This window comes from Pieris napi, chromosome 15 (genome assembly GCF_905475465.1).
Source record: "Pieris napi chromosome 15, ilPieNapi1.2, whole genome shotgun sequence".
Lineage (NCBI taxonomy): Eukaryota > Metazoa > Arthropoda > Insecta > Lepidoptera > Pieridae > Pieris > Pieris napi.
Window position 1 is genome coordinate 5,056,933 of NC_062248.1, and position 26,610 is coordinate 5,083,542.

The window sequence follows — 26,610 nt, forward strand, 5'->3', positions numbered from 1 at the left end:
AAAGAAGCATAGAATAAAAGAAGCTAGTCTCCAGAATATTATCAATTTTTAAAACCAAAATAAAACTTCACCGTTTTAGTCATGGAAACAAAAATAAACTTATAATAACAAAGATATTTAATTATAATATTATATATGTATTAATTTTCATTCCATAACAATCCTATTTAATTATGGTACGAAGTCTCTGGAACATAAAACAAACAAGAGCTATCTCATAATAGATATATTAAAAATTATTAACGATCGACATCACCGAATACTACATCGATTGTTGCTATTAGAATAGATATATCAGCTAGCAACATTCTTGGACCCATAACAGCCAGGCCTGCTAGATGAAGATATGAACATGGTCTAATAAAAACACGATAGGGTTTTGAAGTGCCATCGGCTACCATATAGATTCCCAATTCACCCTTAGGACACTCGGTTGCACTGTAAGTTGCACCAGGAGGTACGTTGTACCCCTCTGTGCACAATTTGAAATGATGTATAAGGGCCTCCATAGACGTTTTCATTTCCTGTCTTGAAGGCATTGTAACTTTAGAATCGTCTGTTCGAACTTCTCCTTCTGGAATAGTGTCTAACACTTGATTTATAATCCTTAAAGACTGGCGTAGCTCCATCAAACGTAAAAGGTGACGATCATAACTGTCTCCAAACGTACCAACAGGTACATCAAAATCATACATCTCGTAACCACTGTAAGGGTGAGTAATTCTCAAATCCCACTTGACGCCGGTACAACGCAGCATCGGTCCAGTAAATCCCAAATTAATAGCTTCATGAGCCGATACAACTCCAATGCCTGCCGTTCTTTCATAGTATAACCTATTCCCAGTCACAACATCTTCAGTTTCATCGCAGCGCTCACCCATTTTCATGCAGAGTTCGTGAACATCATCTAAGAATCCAATAGGAAGATCCTGGCTGACTCCTCCAACCCTCATATATGCGTTATGTACTCGCGCACCACAAACCCTTTCAAATAACTCATATATTTTTTCACGCTCTTCACACATCCAAAAAAATGGGCTGATACCACCGGCGTCTAGTACGGTACCAGATATATTTAATAAATGGTTAGCTATTCTGGACAGTTCAGTCATAAGGACTCGAATAGCCTGAGCTCTAGGCGGGACCTCTATATTGAGAAGCTTTTCAACAGCAAGTGCAAATCCTACTTCGTTGGCCATTGTAGAGACATAATCCAGACGGTCCATGAATGGCAGGCTTTGGTTGTAATGCTTAGCCTCCATTAGTTTTTCTGTAGCTCGATGTAAAAACCCGACATGTGGATCTGCCCTCAGGACGTACTCGCCGTCCAGTTCAAGAATAAGTCTTAATACACCATGGGCAGCTGGGTGTTGTGGTCCAAAATTGAGCCACATATTTTTTAGCTTTCTTTCAAGTGGTTTTACTCTACCGTCATAAATTACTTTAGCGTATTTCTCCATTTCTGGAGTTGGGTAAATGGCAACACCTTCAAATTGTTTCATAAAAAGCGGATCTGGTGACCAACGATGGCCACTTAATCGATGGCCTGTTCGAAAGTGTCGCGTAAATCCTGATGATAAAGAACTGATTTTAAAAAATTGTATATGCTTAAGGATTGTACACATGTTAATGCCACTAGACATCCTTCGTAACAAATCAGGTTTTGTGAATAAAAATCACATAGCCTAGCTTGATATGACATAATAATGACGGAGTCATATATATCAGATAATCAAAACTTTTTTATAAACGTGGTAACTTTTTTAATTATTCACACGATAAAAGCATTGAACCTTTAATACTCTGTGGCAGACTTGTGGCCATTTATCGATATAAATAACGTCGATACGTTAATCGAAATATTATTTAAAAACAATAGATTTAATATTATTAATTCTATATTTGTGAAATAAACAAAATCAATTAAATATTTCTTATGACATTACGATGTTTAGATTTTGTGACTCAATAAAACTACAAACTCTTGTTCTGAATAATTTATATTTCCATACATGATTTCGTAATATTTTGTTTTTATATTTATTAGCTGTTACATTGCGTAGCATGGCATATAAATAGCTAGTAAGCATTTTCTAAATATGTATACAGTATAGTCCATTTATGAGTACCAATCTTAAAATGTTTGACAATAAAATTGCGTATATAAACCCGCATATAGGGAATGTCTTAAATTAAATATAAATTAAATTAGGTACAAATTATTGAGTAAACAAAATATAACAACAATGAATCTGGTAACACTGTATTATATTTTTTCACAATATGACAGAAATAACCAGCGATTTAGCAATCAATTATATTTTGGTGCGAATTTATTATGTTTAAATGGAATGAAATTTATTTTCTTGACATAAATAAAACTAAATAGGAACTTCCCAGATAATTTAAGTAATAAAACATAATTTTTAAATAAAACTTAAGCCGGCTATTTTTTGCTCATAGATTACACATGTTTGAGTATAATTAGGAATGTTCACTTACGTCTAACACCTATAAATATTAGTGTAAATGTTTCTGTAAATATATGTACATTTAAGTAAAAGAACCATATATTTATAAAGTCTTAATATATCAAGTAATTTATACTTCATATAATAATTCAAGCATTAATTACGCTTAAGTGATGTTTCCATATTAAAACGCTTAAACAGGAAAATGTTCTTCGTAATTATTAGGCAAATAAAAAGGAATTCTTGATATATTTCAACTAATCATAAAAACTAAATCAGTCGAATTGGGCTTTTTTAAGGAATTTTTCGTCACTTTCTGTCAAATTGGGTTAACGCTGTGAAGACGAGAGACAGATGAGTACTAGATACGGTAATATAAAATTTATGAATAAATAAGGTATGAAGACACACCTTTTATTAATGAGAAAATTGGTTTTATCTAAAGCAAGATAAAAGATAAAGTTAAAACAGTTTAATGATACTGATTTAGTTTTTAATAGTCTCGAGTAACGAATAATTTTAAAGTAAATGAACCTTTATAAACCTGTATAAAAATTTCTTACGATTAATAAGTCTGAAAAAGCCGTACAAAATACTAATTAGTAATCGTTATTATACAAATAAATATTTTAAAAAAAGATCCAAAATGTCCATATTTTGGACTAAAAACGTCGAATTAATTTCATTGCAGTGTTTATTTAAAAAATCTCTAGAAATTGAAATATTAATTTAAAAAAGTTAAATGCATAATGGATATATTGGTCCATTTACAATACAGTTTTTTTAGTTCGTACAATTGAAGATGTTTAAAGCACAAGTCACTTGCGATGACATAATCTACGGTATTCTATTATTTTTTTAAGTTGGCAGTTAAAACATTCGTAAAATATTATTCTTTTTAAAGTCTGTAGGTTTTGTGTCTTACTAGTTACAGAAATGATTCAATAATATTTCGTGCATTGTTACTTTATACAAAATATACTTACGATGTAATTTTAGCTCCAAATATAATCGGATATTTTACAGCACGTGAAGACCATATTATTAGTATTTTTTTAAGTTTTCCCTATACACTTGACATGTTGCTTTTGTGGAGGTATACTGTTTATTCAACCTAAAAAGTCCTTGACCAGTCTAATCACTGACTGGCCCGAAGGACCCGAGTCGAGTAAAGGCCGATTTACATTATCTTAGTGTTTAGGAGAGTGCTTTAGTACAACTTGAAAGGCAAGTTCTTTAGTGCTTTAGTGCGTTGCGAGTGAACGTTTACATTTCTTAAAGTAGAGTATCATTACAGCGCCACAATGAACGCGCAACGACGTCGGCAAATACGCTCTATTCTACGCAAAATACTAACTGTAGTTATGTATATTATACATCATCGCAGTGATTTGTATTATCGGTATCACTACACTTTTTTATGACTTGTTTACTGTCATATACATTTGTTTTATATATAAAAATATGGGCACACGTACTGAGCTAATTAGCTAAAAAATAGTTTTACTGATTCGAGTTTTACTTTGATGCAAAAACCCTCTTAGTTATAAATGTCTCACGTTTAAAAATGATTTAGCTTTTTCCGTAAAAGATAAGTCTATAGTAATGTTTTGTCTCTTTCTGTCAAATTGTGTTTACGCCGTGATGTAAAGAGACAGACTAGGTACATCAGTAAAACCAGTGCAATTACACATTTATTTTTTATAAATAAGAACAGAAAATTTGACAACCGGAACTGTCATTTTCCTACAAAATTAGTTTTCCACATACACTACTGTTAAGGCATCTTGACTAAGCCCCCAGTCTTAAGTCAAGTTTTGACAGACGTCATACGCTAATTCTCGACTTTAAATCTGTCAAATCGAACTCTGTATTGATGTAGATTTCAGTTTGGCGCCCCAGAATACCGGTTGTAGCATAAGATTGAGGGTAGATTCAGAATCTTTACTATGACTCCTGTCTAATCCAATACATTTTTTACGTTGAGGTTAGGTTTAAGTCTCGACTTTGAATCATAGAATACGAGACTATAAATAAGAGGGTAAAGCACTATATTAAATTATTTATCAGTCGACATTTTCTCTAACGAGTCTACATAAATACAAGAACATAATTTCTGTAGGAACCTTAAAACACAACCAGATAACGTATGGTAGGACCGAGGTTTATTTTTCCATTTCACGCATAGATAATAAACCGGTATTCCTGAGAAGAGTATCCCTAAACCGATAGCGGTATCTTTCGGGTTTGTTACGACTGGGATTAGAACGAGACAGGCGATCGCGACGAGGAAAACGAAAGGGATGGCTAGATTGACCTTGATCGGACGGGGCAGATCGGGTTTTGTATGACGAAGCCAGAGCATTCCGACAACGGATGCACCAACAGATAGCCATAACGTTTGCGAATAGTAATTTATGAGGGCGAATACGTTGCTAGTTGTCAGCATCAGCAAGGAAAATAAACACTGGAAATAATTACAAATTAATTAATATCACTTTTGTATTCTCTGTATTAATTCGCAATAAATACATAAATACTTAAGCGTGCGACCTTGGTCGTGTGTTGGAATCACGGCTGTGCTATGAATTAGCTTGCTCCTACGGTGTAGGCAAAAATCGTGTGAAATAGAAAAAAAACTACGATTTGTTTCAGGCGCAGAGGGCTGATCACCTACTTGTCTATTAAATATGATCAAAGAAATAGATTCCATCTGAGGCCAAGACCCATATGGATATTATTAAATTATTAGTTTTAATTCAGAGTAATATTCGAATTAAATGTTTAAACAGATTTTGAATCTTTTTTCTTTGATATATTTATATGCAATATAGAAAATATATATAGCCATATATAGGCTATTTGTGTTAATCTTAATAATGAAATCAACAATAAAGTTAATGAATAGCAAAATTCAATCGGCAATCACGTCTTGATCTGGACGCACTAACGCCAAACGGATTTGTATGAAAATGGTCACGTGACAAAGTGTGAGCTAATGTCATTCTTATACAAATAAAATTATCATCATAACAATATGTTAAAACAAAAATATTTGTTAAAACCTCAGGTATTTTCTACTAATTATTAAGTTTTTTTTTTACATTATATGAGGTACATACCGTGAATATAAGTGATGGTATAGGAGTCTGTTTCTCAATATGGAATAGCGAGAAGAATGCCGGCATATGCCCCTCTTGTGCTCCCGTTGCGAATAATCGCGCTGATGTAAAGAGAACGCCATTGACTCCTCCAAAAGTAGATAAAGCCACGAATATTGGAATCACCCAACTCCAGCTACCGAACAGACGGTCGCCGAATGTCTGGAAAGGCAAAGAAAATTTACTTAGAATTTAATTCTTAATTGAGAAACAACAGAAATTTGCAAATGTACACAAATATTAGTCCATTGAAATGTTACAATTTGAGGGCCAAACTGAACATTTGTTTGAGGACGCAATTTTATTTATGGGATTGTAGGGGGTCATTACAAGCTTAACTCCAAATTTGTGTAACTTGGAAAATGGAGTGAAAACACGTTTTTGGCTATATCTCCTAAACTATCCATCGTACAAAAAATTTGCAAAAACATATTTTGTAGTAATTCGCTCTGCCTACAATTATGTTTATTGGACTTTTTATCATAAAGCCAAAATTCAAAAGTTATACGTAAAAAAGTTAAAAATTTCTTAATTGCTTAATAACTTTTATCTTTTTATTTTATCAAAAATATAATATGTCGGAACAATTTTGTCGAAGATCTCTTTGGAGATAAGCATGTCCCATAAATAAAATTGCGTCCTCTATCAAATGTTCAGCAAATTTAACATTTAAATGGACTATATGACTTGTTATAGTAATTATAACAAAGTTTTTGTTTTCCCATTAATAACACTTAAAAATTACGCACTGCAATTTATAATAGGGTCAGGAACCCAAACTAAAACCCCGTATTTATAAATTTTAGTTTAAAAAAAAAACATAACCAAATACACACACAATTTTAACTTTAATCCCACATTTAGCCGGTATAACTCTAATAATATCTACATGTACCAAAAATCAGAACCGAATACGGTCGCAGAAATATATAAATATGCACGGCCGGTGATCGAACCTACGATCTCAGGGATGAGAGTGCTTTAGCACGATTCGATAGTTAACAATTAACTAAAGAAATACAGGAAAATTAATAAATAAACTCCTTACTAAACTAATTTCACATTATACCAATGATATCACTAAGCCAAAATAGCGCCCTCTATTAAGAAACTTCAACAACGAGAGATCTTCTACTCGCCATTTATGAGACCACGAACTAAATATCTACAGATGGCGTTTTTCGCATATTCGCATATTTCGGCGGTTTTAAAAAATGTTTCGAAGATTAGTTAATTTTTTTTTCAATAAGTTTTTGCGAAATTTTGTGTTTTGTTTACTTAGGATCACTTTTAACACTACAATGTTATAAGCCTGTAAAATAATAAAATGGGTTTTATAAATATATTATATTTACTGGTCTGACTTATTTTGGCCTCAGTTTTTGATATAATATGTTTTCTTCATTTTTTTATTAAAAGAATATGCCTTTTTTTATTGAAAGTATCAAAATCAAAATACGTTTATTCAATTTAGATGCATCTTAGGGCATGCTTATGAATGTCAAAAACGTTTACAAAATTCGCGAAAGAGCTACGCCATCCGTTCGCAAAACTACCAGGAGGCCTTGTTCTGAGAAGAACGGGCAAGAAACTCAGCGCGTACCTGTGCCAGATGGTTTCCTCACTAAGTTTACCTTCATCGTTCGAGCATGTGTTATTTGCCCATAACACAATACCCATGATTAGAACTCACGGCCTGCTAGATTTTTCTGATAAGCTTATCTTATCTTCGTTATGTTTAAAGACGCGAAGATTGGCACTCACCACAGCAACCGCAGGATTAGACATCATCTCCATTTTAGTGACCACAGCGAAGTAGGCCAGGTTCGCCAGCACATAGATTATAGTCACCATTGGCATAGCTATCCATATTGCGCGAGGTAGATTTCTGAAAGGCATATTCAAATAGTCAGTAATGCACACCAATAGGCCCATTACCGATAGTTTCTAGTCACTTCGATAGAACTCTTTATTCATTCCTTCGAATAAATTATTATACGACCCAACGAAACACTCGTTCGATCATTTATATAAATCAAAATTGAATCGCAAAATATGTTGCTAAGCGCTCGAAGACGGACTGATTCGAGTACTTTTTATATTTATTTCTTGAAATCTAAGACAGGTTTACTTATGAAGAGAGAGATTTTAAAAAGATAATGAAAATTAAGTTTGATTTAGTACTTAGGTGTTTATTCCGAAAAACGAAGTCTCTATGAGGTAGCATAGCAAAATGTTCCATATGGTAGGTATGTAGTTACTAAAAAGCAAAATAAGTATATTAAGGCGAAGCGAAGTTCGTGGGGGCAGGTAGTATAAAATATAATAGTATCGATTTAAAAAGTACCTATTTAAAGTCAGAAGCTGCAGTATAAAGAAATTAAACTAATCTATCTTGTATCACAATAGAGCAATCAAGAGCCCGATAAAAAAATAAAAATCCAGCGTTGGGAGCGTGGAAATTGGCATAAATTGACACATTATCTATAGATACAGACTTTTATTGGCCTTTTGATCTTTAAGCCAAGTCTTAATTTCGGTTAGATACATACTTTCTCTCCGACAAAGACTTCATTGTAAATAACTTTTCTTTACTGGCTTTTAGTAGTTTTCGGTATTTTAACGCACTTATAACTTACAATATCTAAGAATTGGACCACGAACAATCGAATTGACACATTATTGGCAAGATGACCACGATGAGATCTTAAAGATTGTTGGCATTTGAAGAAATTAGTTCTAAAAGTTTTCCTCAATATGAAATATATTGCTCAATAATTATCTTATCAAGCTTAGAGTCTAAAGATCTGGAAATAGTACCTCAGAGATTGTTCTACGCACAGAAAATGTTAGTTAATGATAAAGGCCCGCCGAAACGCCACATTTATTAAGCCTAATTCAATCTAAGATAAATGTTTAGTATAAACGGGTAATCAGCAATATTGCAATGAGAAACATTTTAAATCTACTAACTTTAATTTGCATTGCAGGATTTATATTTTCCTATTTATCATCAAACATCAATAATACAGCTAAAGACTTAGAAAATACGCGGCTACTACTTAAATAAAAATATTCGCAGACTAAGACTGGTAAAACTCACTTAACACCATAAAGAGCATTATGTTAATAATTTTTAAAATTAATATGTTATAAATTCGCTATTATATTCGTTAAAGTTTTTTTTTTTCATTTTTGTTTCACAGGAAGTACCTACTCGGAAATTATTAATTTTGAAAAATATCTAACTCTTATACTACGAACAAAACAAATTTATCACTTATGGTTGGAAATATGATAACACGTAGCTTAATAAAGTTCGTCTTCATTTAGTCCCATATAAAGTAATTTAATACGAACGCTAGAGAATTTTCTCAATGGAATATTCCGTCAGGCCATTATTCCAGTGGGTCACTTACGAATAAAGCGTCGCTATGAATAATACATTTAATCGCTTAAGAGTATTTGATACGGCAAAGATAAAACGGCAAGTTGAACAAAATTCTAATATTTACCAACTCATGCTATAAATCTTGAGGAACATCATTGATAATGTTGCTATTTTAAACATATCTGTCAAAAATTTATTCAATTAATTTAATATAGCAATATTTTATCTTTAAATAACGATAAAATATTGATTTCTGACGGATTCCTCAATCTTAATATTATTAAATTTGTTGACTTAGTTAATAACACGAATCAGTATAACTCTTTTTTCTTTTTCTTTAAGAGGTTTGTCATAACATATTTTTGTGTCTGGTTTATTTATTTATTTGGAAACAAGGTGTCTGGTTATATAATACTACGAATAACGGAAGTCATTTATCTTTAAATATTAAAAAATCTAAGCATGTGTTTGTAATTAAACTCTTCCCAAACGGCTGGACTTTGATGAAACTAGTGATGAATTATTTTATGTGCGTGTGTGTGAATTTTTTATATTCAAGACGTGTGTACAAGGCAACATGAGTGATCTCCGATAGTAATTATAAAATCCTACTGCCATCCGTACTTAAATAGGATTGATTATCTTCATAATCAACTCCTTACTTAGCTCTAGTAGTGAATGGCGAGCAAATAACTCCCATTACAAGACACAAGAAAACTCCATTAAAAGGTTTGTTTGATTTACTCTTGGGGAACGCTTGAATCTTTTCTCAAGTATCTCTTCGTACTTACTTAAAGATTTATTTCACTTTTCTGTTATATTGCTCCTATTGGACACGCACAAAACACGAACGGAAAGAAGACTGCTTGACAAATTTGCGTGATTTTATATGACTGGCAACAATATAGTTGTATTAAAAATGCTCCTTTCTTATGAGATTCCGAAGTGAATAATGTCCAAAATAAAGGTTAATGAATTAATACTCATTAATTTGTAACCAAATGCGACCTGACTATGAAATAGAAGTCAAAGTCAAAAATCATTTATTCATATAGGTAACACAATGTACACTTATGAACGTCAAAAAAGAAATATACATTAAATGCTTCTAATTTTACATTTACTGCCAGTTCCCAGATCAAGGGCGTAGAACAGATGAGAAGAACTGGCTATAAACTCTCGGCCACTCTTTTTCTAAGTAAGTCTTAGAAATAAGAAAAGTATAGATCTTCACTTGTTGAGATCCCCTGAAACCAATGGACTTTCTGTCTATGTGCTAATTTAACACTCGTTCGGGGACGGAAACCATCGTGAGGAAACCAGCATGCCTTATAACCGTGACGACGGCTTGTTTCAGGCACAAAAGCCTGATATTGCCTATTAGAAAAGACAAATGATCACGAAAAGAAATCTGAGGCCCAGACCCAAAAGGTGGTAGCGTCACTGGTTTTTAGAGGTTTTCACATCATAATATGGCATATTTTAATTTTATAATATTTTTATAACAAAAATGTAATGTTCTATGATAAAATTATATCTTTGAAGAACATTTTTATCACATAACGAAGAACGTGTTTCTAAGTAATCCTGCTTATTATTGCAACAACTTACGATTCAAGTTTTTTCTTCGAAGTAAGGATGACATTCAAAGTCGAGACTTGGCTGTATGACTTCATGTCCATCCAAATCTTTTTTTAATATTCTTATCTAATTCAAGATAAACCAAAATGAAAATTAAAGGTACAACACTTTATCTAATGTGTTTTCGGTTTTCATTTTCGAAGTCAAAGAAAAGTCTCCTTTATCATAAAACAGACTCAATTTTAAACAATTTAATATGCTAACATCATTTCATTGTCAATACATTTAAAGATAAGCACATGGTATTTAATTTGTAGCGACGACTTCGGCTATAAATCAGTACGATTACAGCACAGCACAGCCCTAAATCGACTTGGGTTATTCGGACCGCTAAGGGCCGATTTACATTATCTTAGTGTTTAGGAGAGTATTTTAGTACAACTTGAAAGGCAAGTTCTTTAGTGCTTTAGTGCGTTGCGAGTGAACGTTTACATTTCTTCCAGTAGAGTATCATTACAGCGCCACAATGAACGCGCAACGACGTCGGCAAATACGCTCTATTCTACGCAAAATACTAACTGTAGTTATGGAGCAAATAGAAGACAAGATTTTATTCGAAATAAATAAACTAAATATAAATAATAAATAAAATATGTAGCTTCTTTTAAGGCATTGTATTCCGAAAGCCTAGCCTATTTTTTTTTGTATAAATTGTTTTTAACGTTCCACAAACATTCGTGAACAACATATTCAGACACAAATTTGAGAGTTGGAACTTCCGACCATTTAGCCATCTTTAAAAATCAAAAAACACGCACGCGTTTCACGGCACTTGTGCACTCTCCTAAAGATTTTACTAAATTACGTGTTTACACACAACGAGGTAAGATCTCGGGGGTTGCGCGGGCGCAGGAGGGGTATCACTTGAAACAAAAATAAACAGCGATTCTATTTTGATTCAACTTGAAAGTCAAGTAGAACCGAACTAAAGCAAGTAACGTTTACATGTTTAAACTAAAGTACTATCCTAAAGCACTCTGCTAAATACTAAGATAATGTAAATCGGCCCTAAGGATATTAAACTTTTCCACCTAAGCCACTGGGGCCAGCTAGTCAGCGATAAGATGCGTCGAGGATCCCTTCAGATCAGAAGAAGCCTTCCTCCATAGAGTAAAACAGAAAATGTGTTGTGACATGTATGTGTTTTATAAAGATTTCGTATGAAGGAAAATTACCCAGTCGTACCATTGTTTGTGGTGATTGCGTCACGAATTAGACTATTTATTATTAAATACCAAGGTTAGCGACCGCAAATCTGTGGTAATAGGCCCATATAGGTTTTATTCTTTACAGAAATCACAAGTACCTAATATGGTATAGCAATGACTATTATGCTGGTCTCTATTAGAATCGAAATTCCAGCAGTGTTGGCCCACTGACGGCGTGTGACTCTCACCTCTAAGGTCGTTTGATCCCGGGTCTATGGACTTTCTGTCTATGTTCGCTTTGACATTTGCTCAAACAGTGAAGAAAATCATAGTGAGAAATACTGCATGCCTATTAGACCCAAAAAGTGAACAGGCACAGAAAGATCTACTTGCCTTTTAGAAAAAAACAAATGATTATGAAACAGATACAGAAATCTGAGGTATTGGTTTTTATAAATAATTGTTTTATCTTCGCACTACATATACAACTTCTTTGACGAATATAAATGCGAATGTATTACAATTTGCTCTTCAGCAATCGTGGTCATCGAGACTATTCATGGCGTACAACTTCCATTCTTCTTGTTTCTCAGTTTTCTTAATCGAAGAATGTAGGTACTCCTGTTAAATATAGTTTTCTAGGCGATTTTTTTAAATATCTCGAATATTGCATTTAGGATTTACTCGTACATATATAATAATGTTATTATATTCAGAATAGGTAGCATTTTTAACTAAATATTACTTTAATAATTGAATTTCTTTTTGGACTGATTCTAACCATGATTTATATTCGTTTAGCAAAGAGAATAATTAAACAAAGTTCCCTAGTTCCCTAAACCAAAGCAAATCAAGAGTGAATTTAAAAATAAATTTGGAAATAAACATGAACTCATTTGATACTTTGAAAGCTTGCGTTCATTATATAGATGCAATGCATAATGCATCCTGTCGTGATTATCATGGTACAAACAAAAAATGTACCAACAGTAAGGAAGTTTTAGAGTAATTACATTAAAATGAAATAAAAATTTATAAGATTGAAGACTTACTTATACGGATCCTGCAGCTCTTCAGTGACGAAATTCAAATAATTCCAGCCCCCAAAAGCGAAAAGGCCGGAGTAAAACGCCAAAGCAATATCTCCAGCACCATATTTCCCTTCGAAGGAATTCTGAAAGTTTTCTGTGTGCCCTGAAATACGACCAAACCTTATAAATGTATGAAGCTAAAGTGTCAGTTTTTTTATGGCTCTGGCACGGTTTGTGCATTAGCCAGCGTCAAGTATAAGATTTTTATAATTCGTGCTTGCCTTAGAAATTCGACCGTGTCCTCCATGTACGGTTTAAGCACTCGCCCGGTACCGCACAACCCTCCCAAAGGCCGAGAACAAATTTAAATTAAATTAAAACTTGCCCTCGAACCGGGAATCGAACCCGGTACCCCTCACCTAGCTGCCACTTAATAAGACCGCTAGGCTATGAGGCCCCTAAAGTGTCAGTTTGAGATGTTTTATAAATCCCTACGCAAAAATGTATCGACGTTAGACATATGGAAGTCACAGTTCGCGCTAATTAAGTCTTTACTTTAAATATTTCGTTGTATTTAGGACTAAAACATTTATTGTTTTGAAGTTACTTCTAGTTATAATATTTCCTTTTAATTTTTTGATTTATTACTATTTTCGTGTTTAAATGACACAAAGTGCTTTGCTATCGAATTTGAAATCTGTTGGTTATTAGGAACTAAATTAACCTTGTAGTAAAGCGTGCTACTCTCGAGCTTGAGGTCGGACCTTCGAACCGAGCATGTGCATCATTTTATTTAAAATTCAAAATCATTTATTCATTTTGGTAACACAATGTACACATATGAACGTCAATAAAGAAATACAAATTAAATGCTAAATGATTCTAATTTCACATTTACTGCCAGTTCTCAAATCAAGGGTGTGGAACGGACGAGAAGAACTGGCAATAAACTTTCCACCGCTCTTTTTAATCGCCAAGATTTTGAGTTTTACAAAATGTTTGTAAGGAGCTTACAACCATTACAACATAATCCACATGACATCTTTAAGTAATAATCTATAATTATAATAAGTATATATATAAACGAAAAAAATATTAAAACAAATATTTGTCCTTTATCAGCAGTAGGCATGGTGAAATAGGGGGGAATATTCCCACTCTCATTGGAACAATATGTTTTAATTCTTTTCATCGGCGTCTTGTTCGTACGTTGTAGAAAAACACTGCGAGAAAACCGACATCTTAGACCCAAAAATCGAAGTCGTGTGTTACTCACAGAAGAATTATCACCTACAAACAGCTGCAGAAATGTGTCAGCCCCATGACCATGACACTGTTGATCAAATTAGCAAGCATAGTTACATCTCAAACGCCATAGGTATGTTCCTATAACTAAACGATTGTTTAAATACAAAGAATTCTCTTCGTTACGATCCCTTGTCTAATAATTCTTGTGGTTGAAACCCAACCAAATAACACTTTTAATCAGATTAACGTCTCAGCAACTGAAATTGATTTGACATCTATTGTACCAATAATGTCATTTGAATCATCATTGGCATTTCTTCAAACCTTTGAATTCTTTGAAGTCGGCAAATGGGCGAACTCAGAACTAGATTGAGATGTTATAATCACTTCCTATTTGCCGATTCATGTTTAGACCTAGATTTATCTAGCCTAAGGACAGCTAGTACAAACATTAAAATGCGATAAAAATTAGGTCATTGTTATAAGCGTACTTTATCAGCACATATAAAATCAATCTTGTTAGTTACAAATATTAGAATTATTCTGAAACGACAAAATTGAAGATGCTGAAATATGCTGAAAAAGAAGAATAGGAGCAGCGAATTGTTAATAATAGCAAAACGTTTAATATGTATATTATGCAAGTATTTGAAGGATTACTTTTTTTGGCGCGTTAGCGAAAAGTGATGAGAGTAAATTTTTACGATGCGCGCACACCGTCACAAAATACTGACACCCTGAAGTTAGCTATAGTCAACATTTTAGTTTTTTCTATTGATAGTGTAGTTTTTTCTACAAACGTAGAATAAGGCGAAAGATAAAAAAAAATAAAAGATTTTTATCTTGTTACGCCAAAGATTTTTTAGAGAAAGACACACTTTTTTTTTAGGATTATATTGAAACTTAGTAAACTAGTTGTAAGGTTAATATATAAGTATCGACCTTTATAAAAAAAACTAATATTATATACGCTATCACACACTGAAAAATAATGGAAATGGGCAGAACATACAATTCGACGTAACGAAGGCATGTGGACGAAAAAAAAAAAAATTATAATAATTCCTTACAACTGTTACAAATATAATAAATATTAAATTAAAATGAAATTGATTAATATATAAAATATAAATTGATGTTTCGCGTACTTTACAACGAGCATGGACACGGGTTAACAAATCCATTGTTTCCGTTTAAAGCGGCTTACTCTAGTTAACAAGAGATATTTTACAAACATTTATTAAATTTGTTTCACAAAATCCAGTAAATGTTTTACAAGTGTTTTTATTTAAATCGGTAATATTTTACATTATATTATATAGGTCGGTTATCGAAAGCTGGCGAGTTCACAGTACTCACACTAATGCAATTTCACATACAGTATGTTTAAAAATATGATTTTTTTGCCATGCTATACATTTTAGTCCACTCTGGTTTTAGTAAGGTTGGGTGGGTTGTAAATAAATAAAAATGTGTCAAATACATATAAATATTAGGTGCATACGAGGGTGGATCCAAAAGTTCTAAACCAGACCAAGAACGTGAAAGAGTAGTTCGTGTAAATAATTTTTCATTTTTCCACATAAGCTCCATCTAGCTCGACACACTTCACTTTTACTTCACTAACTATTCTTTCAATACTCCTCTTAGAAGCCCCAGTCGCATCTGATGTCAAATTAAATATAACATTTTTTCATTAAACTGTTTTTATTAAGATGTTTAAAATAATTAAAAACATTGTGCACCATTTCACGAGATTGCCCTGGTAATGTTTGAAAAAAGATCAACATGTATAAAATAATAATAATATAAAACAGTAAAGATCAACATAAACAGTAGCAAAAGAAAAACAATAACTGTCTCTTATATACTCATAAGCTTGACCGAGCGCGAGAGAGATGGACAGTCTTTTCATGATGTATTTGTGATTGTATTTCAGTTTGACATCACGTCTCGCGCTTATTCACAGACACTACACAAGCACACAGTGTAAATGTGTTGAAGCCGCCAGCTTTAGATAACATACCTATACGGGGTAATGTATTCTATTTTAATACAATTTTCGGAAACACACTATCAGAATTATATTATTAAACAAATACAAAATAAAAGTATAATAAAATAATTGTCCTTTCGATCACATCTTGCAAATAATTACTGAAAATGTCCCCAATCCATGTTTAAGATATGCAAATGAATTATTAAAACCTTACACATTTAAAATACTGTTAAATTTATCTCTTTTTTCAAATTATTTTGTAAGGCAAAAACTCACCTATGCCAATATAACAAAATCCAGATATGATGATTACAATTAGAGCCAACAGCTTCGATGTGGTGAAGATATCCTGGATTCGCATGGTCCAACGAACACTAATACAATTGATTGCTGTCAGTATACCTGAAAAAAAAACCATCGTCGTTGGCTGATATTTTTTTATAAAACGGGCAAGAGGTTCACCTAATGTTAAGTGCCCATGGACACTCTCAATACCAAAAGGCTCGCGAGTGCGTTGCCGGTCTTTTAGGAATTGGTACGCAAATCTTGATCTGGACCGATAGCTGCACGTGCTCAATGGACATACAATGTCCAAAGGCCGCCTTACTTAAAGAAAAAACGTTATTTAATATTTTCAGTTCCACCTAGTTCACCTTCCTGATATCAATATTTGTATTATAGTTGTAATTTTTATACTATCGTATGTATGTGTGTATGAAAAAGTAACTAACAATTTGCATAACTAGCACAGTAAATATGTAAACATGTTTTCTTAACCACAATATTAATAACGCATTACAACAAATTGCAACTTTACTCAATAAATGAAAGCCAGGCTATTAGCTTAATAACGTAGATGTTTGTTCTAGATAGTTAAAACTTTCCCTGAGAAAATTAATAGGCTTTCTATACCAAACAGGAAACTATTGTATCTCAATATCGCGCGGGAACGGTTCCTTTGAACGGTCGGAAATTAGGTTAAGTGGAAGCTTCCTGCGAAGACGCATTTATGTAATATTAGGTGTCGACTGTAGCTTACTGTATTAAGGGATATATTTAGGAAAATGTTTTATAATATATCTGAGTAGAGATCTCACAATTTCGTATAGATACGAAACCGAAACGTTTAATGTATGGCTTGCTAGTAATATAGGTAGTGAATGGGGACGACACAAAAATTAATATGCAGGTTCCAATAGAACATTGGGACACATGGTTAGTAAGGTGTTTGCTCCAAAATAAGAGGCACGCCATATATGGCGGATTTCGGGCTTTCGGCCATTGATAATGAATGTATTTTTTTAATAAATACTCAAACCATATAACTTTATTCATATAGGTAAACAAGTACACTTATGAACGTCAGAAAAGAAGTTAAATTAATTCTAAATTTACACTACCAGCTCGCAAGTCAAGGGCGTAAAGCGGGCAAGAAGAACTGGCATGAAACTCTCCGCCACTCTTTTTAATCGCTAAATTTTGAGTCATACAAATTGTTTGAACTGGAGCAAATCAATCCCAAGAATGAGGATCATTTCCATATTCGTGAAATTTACTATACTACTTGTACTTGGACATAAAAAAACAGACTTTTAAATATTTTGTCGACGTAGTTACAAAAGGTCAAATTTCCGTTTTCAAACTACATATAATTTAAATGATTGTATTTACTTTTGTCTATGAAACATGAAAGAACCTACACATTTATATTAAACTTATAAACATAAACTAATAATAATAAAATAATATACATTGAAATAAATAACGAAACTTAACATAAACTAAAATATATCATTAAAAGGAGTCCCTTTAGGCAAGGTTCCGAAGATACTGGCAGCGTTCCCCCTTTGAATTGCTAGACTAATTCTTTGTCCGAGGTAGCTGCCAGATCTTCGGTCTCCTGTGATGTCGACTAACCTTTTTGAAATTTCTTTAAAAAAAAAAAATATTATTATTATTAATTTATTGATTTAAATTTATTGAAGTGAAACTTCTTTATCGGGGTTGGAAAAAAATTAGTGTAACATTTTTTCGTTACGCCGTACGCGTCACGTTTTTCGGTTACGCGTCACATGTTTCGGTTACGCGTCACATTTGACCGTTACGCGCGTCTTTTTCTCGTCCCTACCACGGTTGATTCGAAGAGATTCTAAACCATTAATATCAAAAATTTATAATAACTATAACAATGATACTAAAAATTATATTACAATTTATGAAATTCTGTAATAATCTTAGTGTTAATAAGGTAAAATGAAATAATTGTATTATTTGTATTCAAGTCTGTGATATTAAAAGCCTTTTGTTAAACTTTATCTAATTTAACTTTATTTAACCAATTTCTGTAAAGTTAGTTGCATATAGATAATTTTTCGAAAAATAAGGTCATAAAGAAGTTTCACTTCTAACGTGTGTACACTAGTACACGCACATTTTTACATCTAATAGGTACATATCAGAAATTCTAAACACTTACTAAACGTTCTAAAAACAAATAGATTGCAAAATATACAGTTAAATTATTCAAGTAACTACAGTTAAACAATTTTGCATTTAAATTAGGAATATTAACAGGTACGAAGGATTTCGAATGGAATATTTTATTAGGTCAACGTACTTTATTACTTTAAACCGGTATGAAAAGCCAGTCTACTAACCAATTGGCCTTTAAAGACCTCAGTAAGTATTTAACAAACCCCACCGGCATGAGAAAAATAAAATATTGTATGCTGTCCTGCACAATTCTATGGCTGTTTTGTTTCTATTGACAAGTAGACACATGTCAAATTGATTGATAGTTTCCCAATACTATTTTAACTCAAACTCCAACCTCAAAATATCTTTATTCATGTAGGTAAACAAGTACACTTATGAATTGTCAGAAAGAGGTTAAATTAATTGTAAATTTACATTTACTACCAGTTCGCAAGACAAGGGCGTAGAGCGGGTAAGAAGAACTGGCAAGAAATTTTCCGCCACTCTTTTTAATCGCCAAGTATTGTCATACAAATTGTTTGAACAGAAGCAAATCAATCCCAAGGATTAGGATCATTCAACTATTCCTCAAATTTATAAGGCACATAGAAAGAATGGTTGTTTCACAAAGTTACACTTACACGTGTCGCAGATAAAATCATTGCGGGACGAAAGATGTGTCACAAAATGTTCAAGTACTTAAGAAGCTTTTTTGCCTTTACATAGAGGTTGATCGTAGGGGAGTGAAAATTAAGGGTTATATCTATTTTTGTATGCTGTATCATAATAAAATAAATCAAAAAAAGTTCTAAAAATAAATTTAGCGGAATGAAAAATATATGTTTTCCGATTCGCAGAGCTAACCGATATGCACACAAAATTTCACGAAAATCCAGACGAATCAGCTGCCTACTGAAGTATTACTGAACCAATTCTACTTAAGGTCCTTCAAGAGTATACCAATTTTTAAAGGTCGGCAACGTACTTGAGAGCCTTCTGACAGCGTGAGTGTCCATAGGCGCGCGTGAAACCCAGGAGCTAGTGTAAAATATACCCTGGGTTTCATCATCTAATCCATTTCGTTTATGTATTATTTTAACATAGGTATAATTATCCGAGGAAATTGCGTTGCATATTTTGCCCACGTGTATGACTCATAGTTCATGTATATCTAAATTATTTATGAGTATCCTTTAATGATCCTTAACAACCAAACATAACGACAATTTAATTACACTCAGATACGTGGCGTCATCTGACCGCTTCTTTAGGATGTGTTCTATAATCGACGACACAAATAGGGACAATATTAGCAGCTTACTTAGGTTTTCTATTCTAAAGGAGACTAATTGTTTAAATCTTAAATTTGTGTCCTTTAAATCAAATCAAATTGAAGTTTTTGCAAATTTTGACGTAATAATAATACTGAAATTTTGCTATTTTTTCATCACGGAATTTACGGATCTTATGGACTGGTCTATTTTTATGGGATTTCCAAGTTTCCAATTCTGGGAAGCCTTGCTTTTCAAATATATGAATAACTTGAGAAAGAAAGAAATAAAAAACGAGTTAGCTATTTATAGTTGCGCATCGGGATATATCACGAAGTAGTATGTTTTGTAGTATCAGCTGTTCTACATACAATTATGCGAAGTACATAGTATGTACATACAAACAATGTTATTTCCTCATTTCGCAGAGTAATTCTAATAAAACTATGTATAATATGTTTACATTAAATCTATGATATTATTTATTATAATATAATCTAACGATAAAAAATAAGTGAATTTAACTTTTAAAATTCTAACGGTTTTAATGTTTATAATAAATCAAAATATGCCAGAAGTGATAACCTTTAGGTTTAAAACAATCTTATCTTAGCAAACTTGTTAGATGTTCCAAAATTATTATTGTTTTATAATTTCGCATTACTACGCATCCATCATATCATTATGTTTAAGACTTTGTTTTACTTACACAAACACACCGCCGCCAGTAGCTTCACCGCGTTTTCCGGCGGTTCACATTCAGGGTAGAAAGGCTTCACCACATAATTCCCAAAGGTCAGGGCAACAATCGCCTGCGTCGTGGGCCTAATTATAAGTAGCGCAATCCACATTCTAAGAAAGGCCGGTAAAGGCCCGAAGGCCGTGTAAATGTAGGCGTAGTCACCGCCAGATCTCGCTATGGAAGTCCCCAACTCGGCATAACACAGTGCACCCAATGTTGATAATAGACCACAGATCAGCCATATTAGGAGTGATGCCGCTACCGACCTGTAACAGATAAAGCAGATAAGTTTGAAAGTTATTATTGTTTTACTATAACTCAGTGACCTCAGGAAGATACTGTATCATTTTGATGTTTATTTGATGCAGTAAAATTTATGTAAAAGGGGCAGTGTTAATTTAGCTAATGATTCACAATTAAGATAAGCCCCCGAGCGGTAGGAACAGCGCTGGTACTCTGTAGGTTTTATAGCAATTTATATGCAATTTTGATAAAGGTCATTCAATATCGGTACAAACTCAATATTGAAGTCAGGACGGCAATTACTTACGCTATTAGGAGAGTAAGAGTTTGCTCTGATGAAAAGGTAATCGAAACTGAAGCCTACGTTGAGCCTAAAGACTAATCTACTATAAAAATGGTATCGAACAATTGTTTGACCGTTATAATCGTTGTATCGCTCTCAAAAGTGTCAATCTACTATTGAATAATCCAAAAATTTTTTTTTATATCTACGAACTCTTTAGCCCATATTACTATTTTATATTAACATTGCATGCAGTTAACTTGTAGATCTACGGTGGAAATAGTCAACGTAAGTATATGTACGAAACTCGTACTATGAAAGTACATCCTACATTTAATAATAATTTCAAGGAAATATATTTATACGAGTAATTAATTCTGATATCTTGATTAGTCATAACATACATGTAATAAATTCTAAACGTAATATTCAATAACAGTCACTTGTTTTTAATTATGTTATTTTTAAACTTTATAGAAGCTTTTTTTGTAAGGAATCTCGCTGTTGGCCTTAACACCTCAGCTCGGGCTGTTTTGGCGAGCGTAGTTGGGCCTGAATGGGCGACTTTTTATAAGAGCATACATAATTTTATATATAGATAATTTTACAGCAGCAGTGCGGCAGTGTATTTATAACGAAAGGAATGGTAAGATATTTGATAATATGTATTAATCAGGTTTTGACAATGAAGATTAAAACTATTTTATCTAAGTTCGTGATGATAGTATATTATGTATTTAGACATGAGCGTGCTTCAGCATTTCAGCATTTAGGTCTCAAGGGCATCCTCTACACTTGCTCTACTTAGCCCTACTAATGACAATTATTAAGTTATCTCTGGCCCGATACATTGTTAAAGCGGGAGGTATATAAGAATACTAGCTGACCGGGCAAACGTCGTTTTGCCATATCATTTATAATAAAAAATAGGGGTTGATCGTAGAGGGGTGAAAGTTAGGGGTTGTATGTATTTTTGTATGTTGTATCATAAAAAAATAGAAATTAAAAATTTTGTCTAAAAAATTAAAATTAAAATTTAGGGATGGACTACCCCTAATATTTAGGGGGATGAAAAATAGATGTTGGCCGATTCTCATAGATACTGGATAAGCACAAAAAATTTCATCAAAATCGTTCAAGCCGTTTCGGAGGAGTATGGCAACGAAAACTGGGACACAAGAATTTTATATATAAGAATATGTTATCTCTTAGGACTTAGAACGTAGAACAGAATTATTAAATCGAATTTGATAGATTTTTTTTAAAGAAAACTTCGCCACAGACCAACGACCTACATATTATCACAATACATATTTGAAATCTGAATCCAAGGAAATAATTATCTCTTAAATACTTTTATTTTAAAATCAGACTTACTTTGGCAATTGTACGGTAAATTATTAAATGTTAATAAAACATTTTATTTCGTTTACGCAAGTGCAACCCAATTACAAATCTTTATTTATTTAGGCTTTTGCCGATCATAATTGCTCTGCGGATAAATAATAATTAATAATTTGTTTAATGACATATATAAATCTTTATTTAAGTGTTTATTAGTAATTCACAGATTTTTAAAAATATATGATAGGTATAGCCAGCCAAAACGGATTACAGCATATGTTTAATGGTTACTAATTTTACAACATCACATACATAACTACATTTTTAACTATTTATAAAAATTAAATAGGTATTTATACATTTTAACTTATTACGTGGTGTACATTTTAACAGGATACCATAGCATGCTTTGTATAGGTAACTATTACTATCAGAAATATGTGGTTTTAAAAGCAAGAAATATAAATGAAAACTTTCAAAAAGGGCAAACCTAATAATTTATTCGTTGAAGTGTGTGGTAATGCATAATGTGTGAGGTCGTGTGTGCGTTATGATCTAGATAAAATACAGGAAGCGAAATATCTTTTATCATCAACGTCATCGAAAATACCTATCTATTCCGCTCACGTGCGTGGAGTATCTTAACTCTTCTTCGACTATATATTAGATATTGAAAGTAAAGATTAACTTAATCTATCTACAAATTATAACCCAAATGAAACAATAGTTAATCAAATTGAATTGATTTAATTGTTTTCATGCATTTAATAGGTTTAGATGGCCATTTCGGATTCCCTTTTGTCTTCCAAACATATATCCTAGATTTAATACAAAATTAAAGGCATCTAGAGTATACCCTTGTTTATATATGTTAACGTAAAATTGTAAAAACCGTTAGATTGTAATCTATCTCGCGAGATTATAAACTGTCGAAAGATTGTGAACCTCAGCTTACTGCTTACAATTTAACGTATTATTATTCGGTAGATTGTACTACACTAACTTAGTTATCATTCAAACTTCTTTGGTCAATTACAGATTAATTTTACTTCCCAACAATTTCATATAACTACCGAATAATAATACGTTAAATTGTAAGCAGTTCGTTGAGGTTCACAATCTTTCGACAGTTTATAATCTCGCGAGATAGATTACAATCTAACGGTGTTTACAATTTTACGGTGACATATACATATCAATTTGTGTAAATAGGTTCCACGAACCTGGTTAAAACAGGCCTTCAACCTTCTTGGAAAGTCTCAGAGAGGAATCTCAGTTACGAATACTTTATGACACACCCATTATTTCAAAAAGCCGTAACACTATCTTATAAGATTAATTAACATCGTCAAATTTAATATCAGTTTCGATTTCAGCCTTGGCCCTGTTGCCAAGTGAATCGGAGTGCGTTCACCGCTAGCAAGTGGTTTCGACTAACAACTAATTTACATTCGCGACAAACATTCATAATTTCGGGGTTTACTATGTAATCCTCAATTAAAAATATTTAAAACTAGCTGGAAATAAACCCGTAGTATTCTTTTTGATATGTTAATTACGGCTGCCAGCATTAAAAGTACACTGAGAACAAACTTTTTTTAAATTTATTCTAGTATTATATTTTTCAATTATTATGTGTTTGAGTTAACTCTTCATTTAAAAAATATCCCTTATGGCTTCACTTCCCAATATTCAAGTTAGTAAACTACACCAATGTGGAAAGTCTATGATTATGATTTTTAACACATTCTATAAAATTAAGTAAGTACCGTGTCCGCGTATGTCTATTTATTAACGCGATAAACTCAAAACTACTAAACCGATTTCTGAATGGTTTACGGCAATTATTGTGATGATTCCTGAGAAATGTTTAAGTGTATTTTATGCTATATATACAATTAATTTCATTATAATTAATAAGGTTCAACAATATAAACCCTAAGTTATTTTTTAATTTTAGTTTACTGAAAAATGTGCAATTATTATGTATTATCGTCGATGAAATTTTATATAAATTAATTGTTGCGCTCAACTTGAGAAATTATTAGTAAAATATTAAGTAGGTAGGTACCGGGAAGCCATATGTTTATCGCAAACAGACGCATTCCTATGCAACAAGATATCAAAAACAATATTGCCTTGACCAGTTGAGATCGTACAAAAAACGCGACAACAAAATGCAAGACATAATTACCAGACTAAGTATAATTAATAAATTTACCATTTAAATTTAGCAAATAACGTTCTTATAGTTTAATACTTTAATTTATTATTCCAAAAAATAACATATACCTAAATGTTGCTTTTGATACCTTGGTACATATTACCTTATATGTAATGTATTACTAATTGTGATATTTAAGAAGAAAGAAGGCTACAACAATAATGATTTTTTTGGTAAATTTCAATCAACTCCTTAAAACAGCTGCAAACTTTTTTCTATCGTTCTTTACAACTTGTATGTCTTGTCTGTTTCTGTCCTTGGTCTTTTTTAACCGTGTTAATTATGACATTTTGTAAGAACCAAAAATATTTCAACGAATAATTTCTAAGCGTTTGTTATGTAAATAATACAAATGTTACTTTAACGTTAAGTAATTTGTAATTTAAATGTTTATAATGCAGGAAAATTGATTAAAATCGGTAAGATTCACATTGGAGTATTTATAAATCGTAACACAATAATTAATTACACGTAGAAAGGGTGTGAACTGTAAGCTGTTTGATGCGATAAAGGTTTGTGCTCAATCAATTGTGTACATTAAGTTACCTTACTCGACAAAAAAACTATGTATTAATGAACCAACACAATCCATGAATTTACCTAGCACTTTATCGACAAATTTTAAAGTTTAATATAACACTAAGGCATTTAAAAAGCATCTGACTAAATAGTTTTTTTTTATTTGTTATTAATTTTTAAACATTATTTATTAAATCTCTCACCAAAGATGCCTCTCACATTTAAATAAAAATAACAAATCGTTGTATGTATTTAGAGTTACGTTACTTAGTTTTATGGCGGGAAACTTTAAGTATACGTACCCAGTATAGGAGTAAACACCGGTGGGAGATATAAAAATTCCAGACCCTATAATCGTTCCAATAATAATTCCTACGCCATTAAAAAGCGTAATTTTACGTTTTAAAGTCACTGTTCCGTCTTCTGTTTGGATTTCTTCGCCCATACCGCAAAAAATCAATCACTGACGCCGGTAAACACAACACACGTGGCCACGTGACAAATTCGCGGTAAATTTCAATATTTTATAGAATATTCAATGGAACAAACGCAACATCATTCTAAATTAACGGAAACATTTACACAAATAAATTACTTTTCGTTAGCATTTTTACGATCGACTAAACAAGAACGACAATACGTCAATATAGGATTACGACAAGAATATGAACTGCGAGCAGACGCGGTCTTCTCGGCGCATGTGCGCTAACTGGAGAAAACTGAATTGTGAAGTGAACACACACACCGACCAAATGTCAGCTGTCGGGAAACGGAACAAGCTTGTAACAAGGACAAATATACGGGACCTAACTAGCACAAAAGAGATGCATACGTGCAAAAGTTGAGCTTATGAAACTATTAAACGGCTACGGCCTTTTATTTAATGTAAGATTTTTTTTATATACTTTTAAATATAGTGAAAATTTGTACATGGCGTCGTTAACCTTAATTTTTTTTTAAGAAGTATCATGACGGATTATTTTTGATAACTATTTAAGAGCTATTTTAGTAGCAGTAGTTGATTTAAATTTACTTACCAAAATTATAGTTTTAATTTGTCATAGTAAAAAACACAAATTTATTATTTATGAAAATCATCAATATTTATGTGATGTAATAGAAATAGAGTGTTGCGTCATTTTCTATCATTCGTAATTTTCTACTGCCTATGTAGGTTCACTGATAAATTTTCCTCTCATAGTTAAGGAAGTCCGAGGCGTAATTGCCTACCTATTGGTAACAAGAAAATGTATGTATATACTCATATAAGGAAACATTTACAACTATTTTTCCAATCTGCAGTGAAATCACTGCGAATGATTTTTTTAAATTTCTGTTAATTTTAAAACCTACCTACTTAAAAACTCGAAGGAGGAGTTTGTCAATATTTTAAGTAATAGTTACATAAAATATTTTATA

General features: G+C 32.4%; 2 protein-coding genes across 3 annotated transcripts; both read right to left on the reverse strand.

The window, feature by feature from the left end:
• Nucleotides 1-211: 211 nt before the first annotated feature.
• On the reverse strand, nt 212-3,312 carry LOC125056544 (NADH-ubiquinone oxidoreductase 49 kDa subunit-like). Its single transcript, XM_047659689.1, has one exon. The coding sequence runs from the start codon at nt 1,641-1,643 to the stop codon at nt 240-242; it is 1,404 nt and encodes a 467-aa protein (XP_047515645.1). The 5' UTR covers nt 1,644-3,312; the 3' UTR covers nt 212-239.
• Nucleotides 3,313-4,199: 887 nt separating this feature from the next.
• On the reverse strand, nt 4,200-25,914 carry LOC125056545 (large neutral amino acids transporter small subunit 1). 2 transcript variants are annotated; one of them, XM_047659691.1, is made up of 8 exons: nt 25,494-25,914; nt 20,546-20,844; nt 16,367-16,492; nt 12,865-13,006; nt 7,397-7,520; nt 5,594-5,794; nt 4,495-4,938; nt 4,201-4,437 (listed from the first exon to the last, which is right to left on the reverse strand). In XM_047659691.1, exons 1-7 carry the CDS (start codon nt 25,634-25,636, stop codon nt 4,531-4,533), a joined length of 1,443 nt encoding a protein of 480 aa, XP_047515647.1. In that variant the 5' UTR covers nt 25,637-25,914; the 3' UTR covers nt 4,201-4,437; nt 4,495-4,530. The 2 variants fall into 2 exon arrangements, with proteins under 2 accessions (XP_047515646.1, XP_047515647.1); XM_047659690.1 differs by having other exon boundaries at nt 4,200-4,938.
• Between the last annotated feature and the right edge of the window lie 696 nt (nt 25,915-26,610).

What these genes read in the sequence shown, in the direction of transcription:
- LOC125056544 (XM_047659689.1), bottom strand. Translation starts at nt 1,643, where the DNA reads ATGTCTAGTGGCATTAACATGTGTACAATCCTTAAGCATATACAATTT.
- LOC125056545 (XM_047659690.1), bottom strand. Translation starts at nt 25,636, where the DNA reads ATGGGCGAAGAAATCCAAACAGAAGACGGAACAGTGACTTTAAAACGT. An exon ending in GGTGTTTACTCCTATACTGG is followed by an intron (nt 20,845 to 25,493) that starts GTACGTATACTT and finishes TATCTGTTACAG; the next exon opens with GTCGGTAGCGGCATCACTCC. An exon ending in GAGCTGCAGGATCCGTATAA is followed by an intron (nt 7,521 to 12,864) that starts GTAAGTCTTCAA and finishes TATGCCTTTCAG; the next exon opens with AAATCTACCTCGCGCAATAT.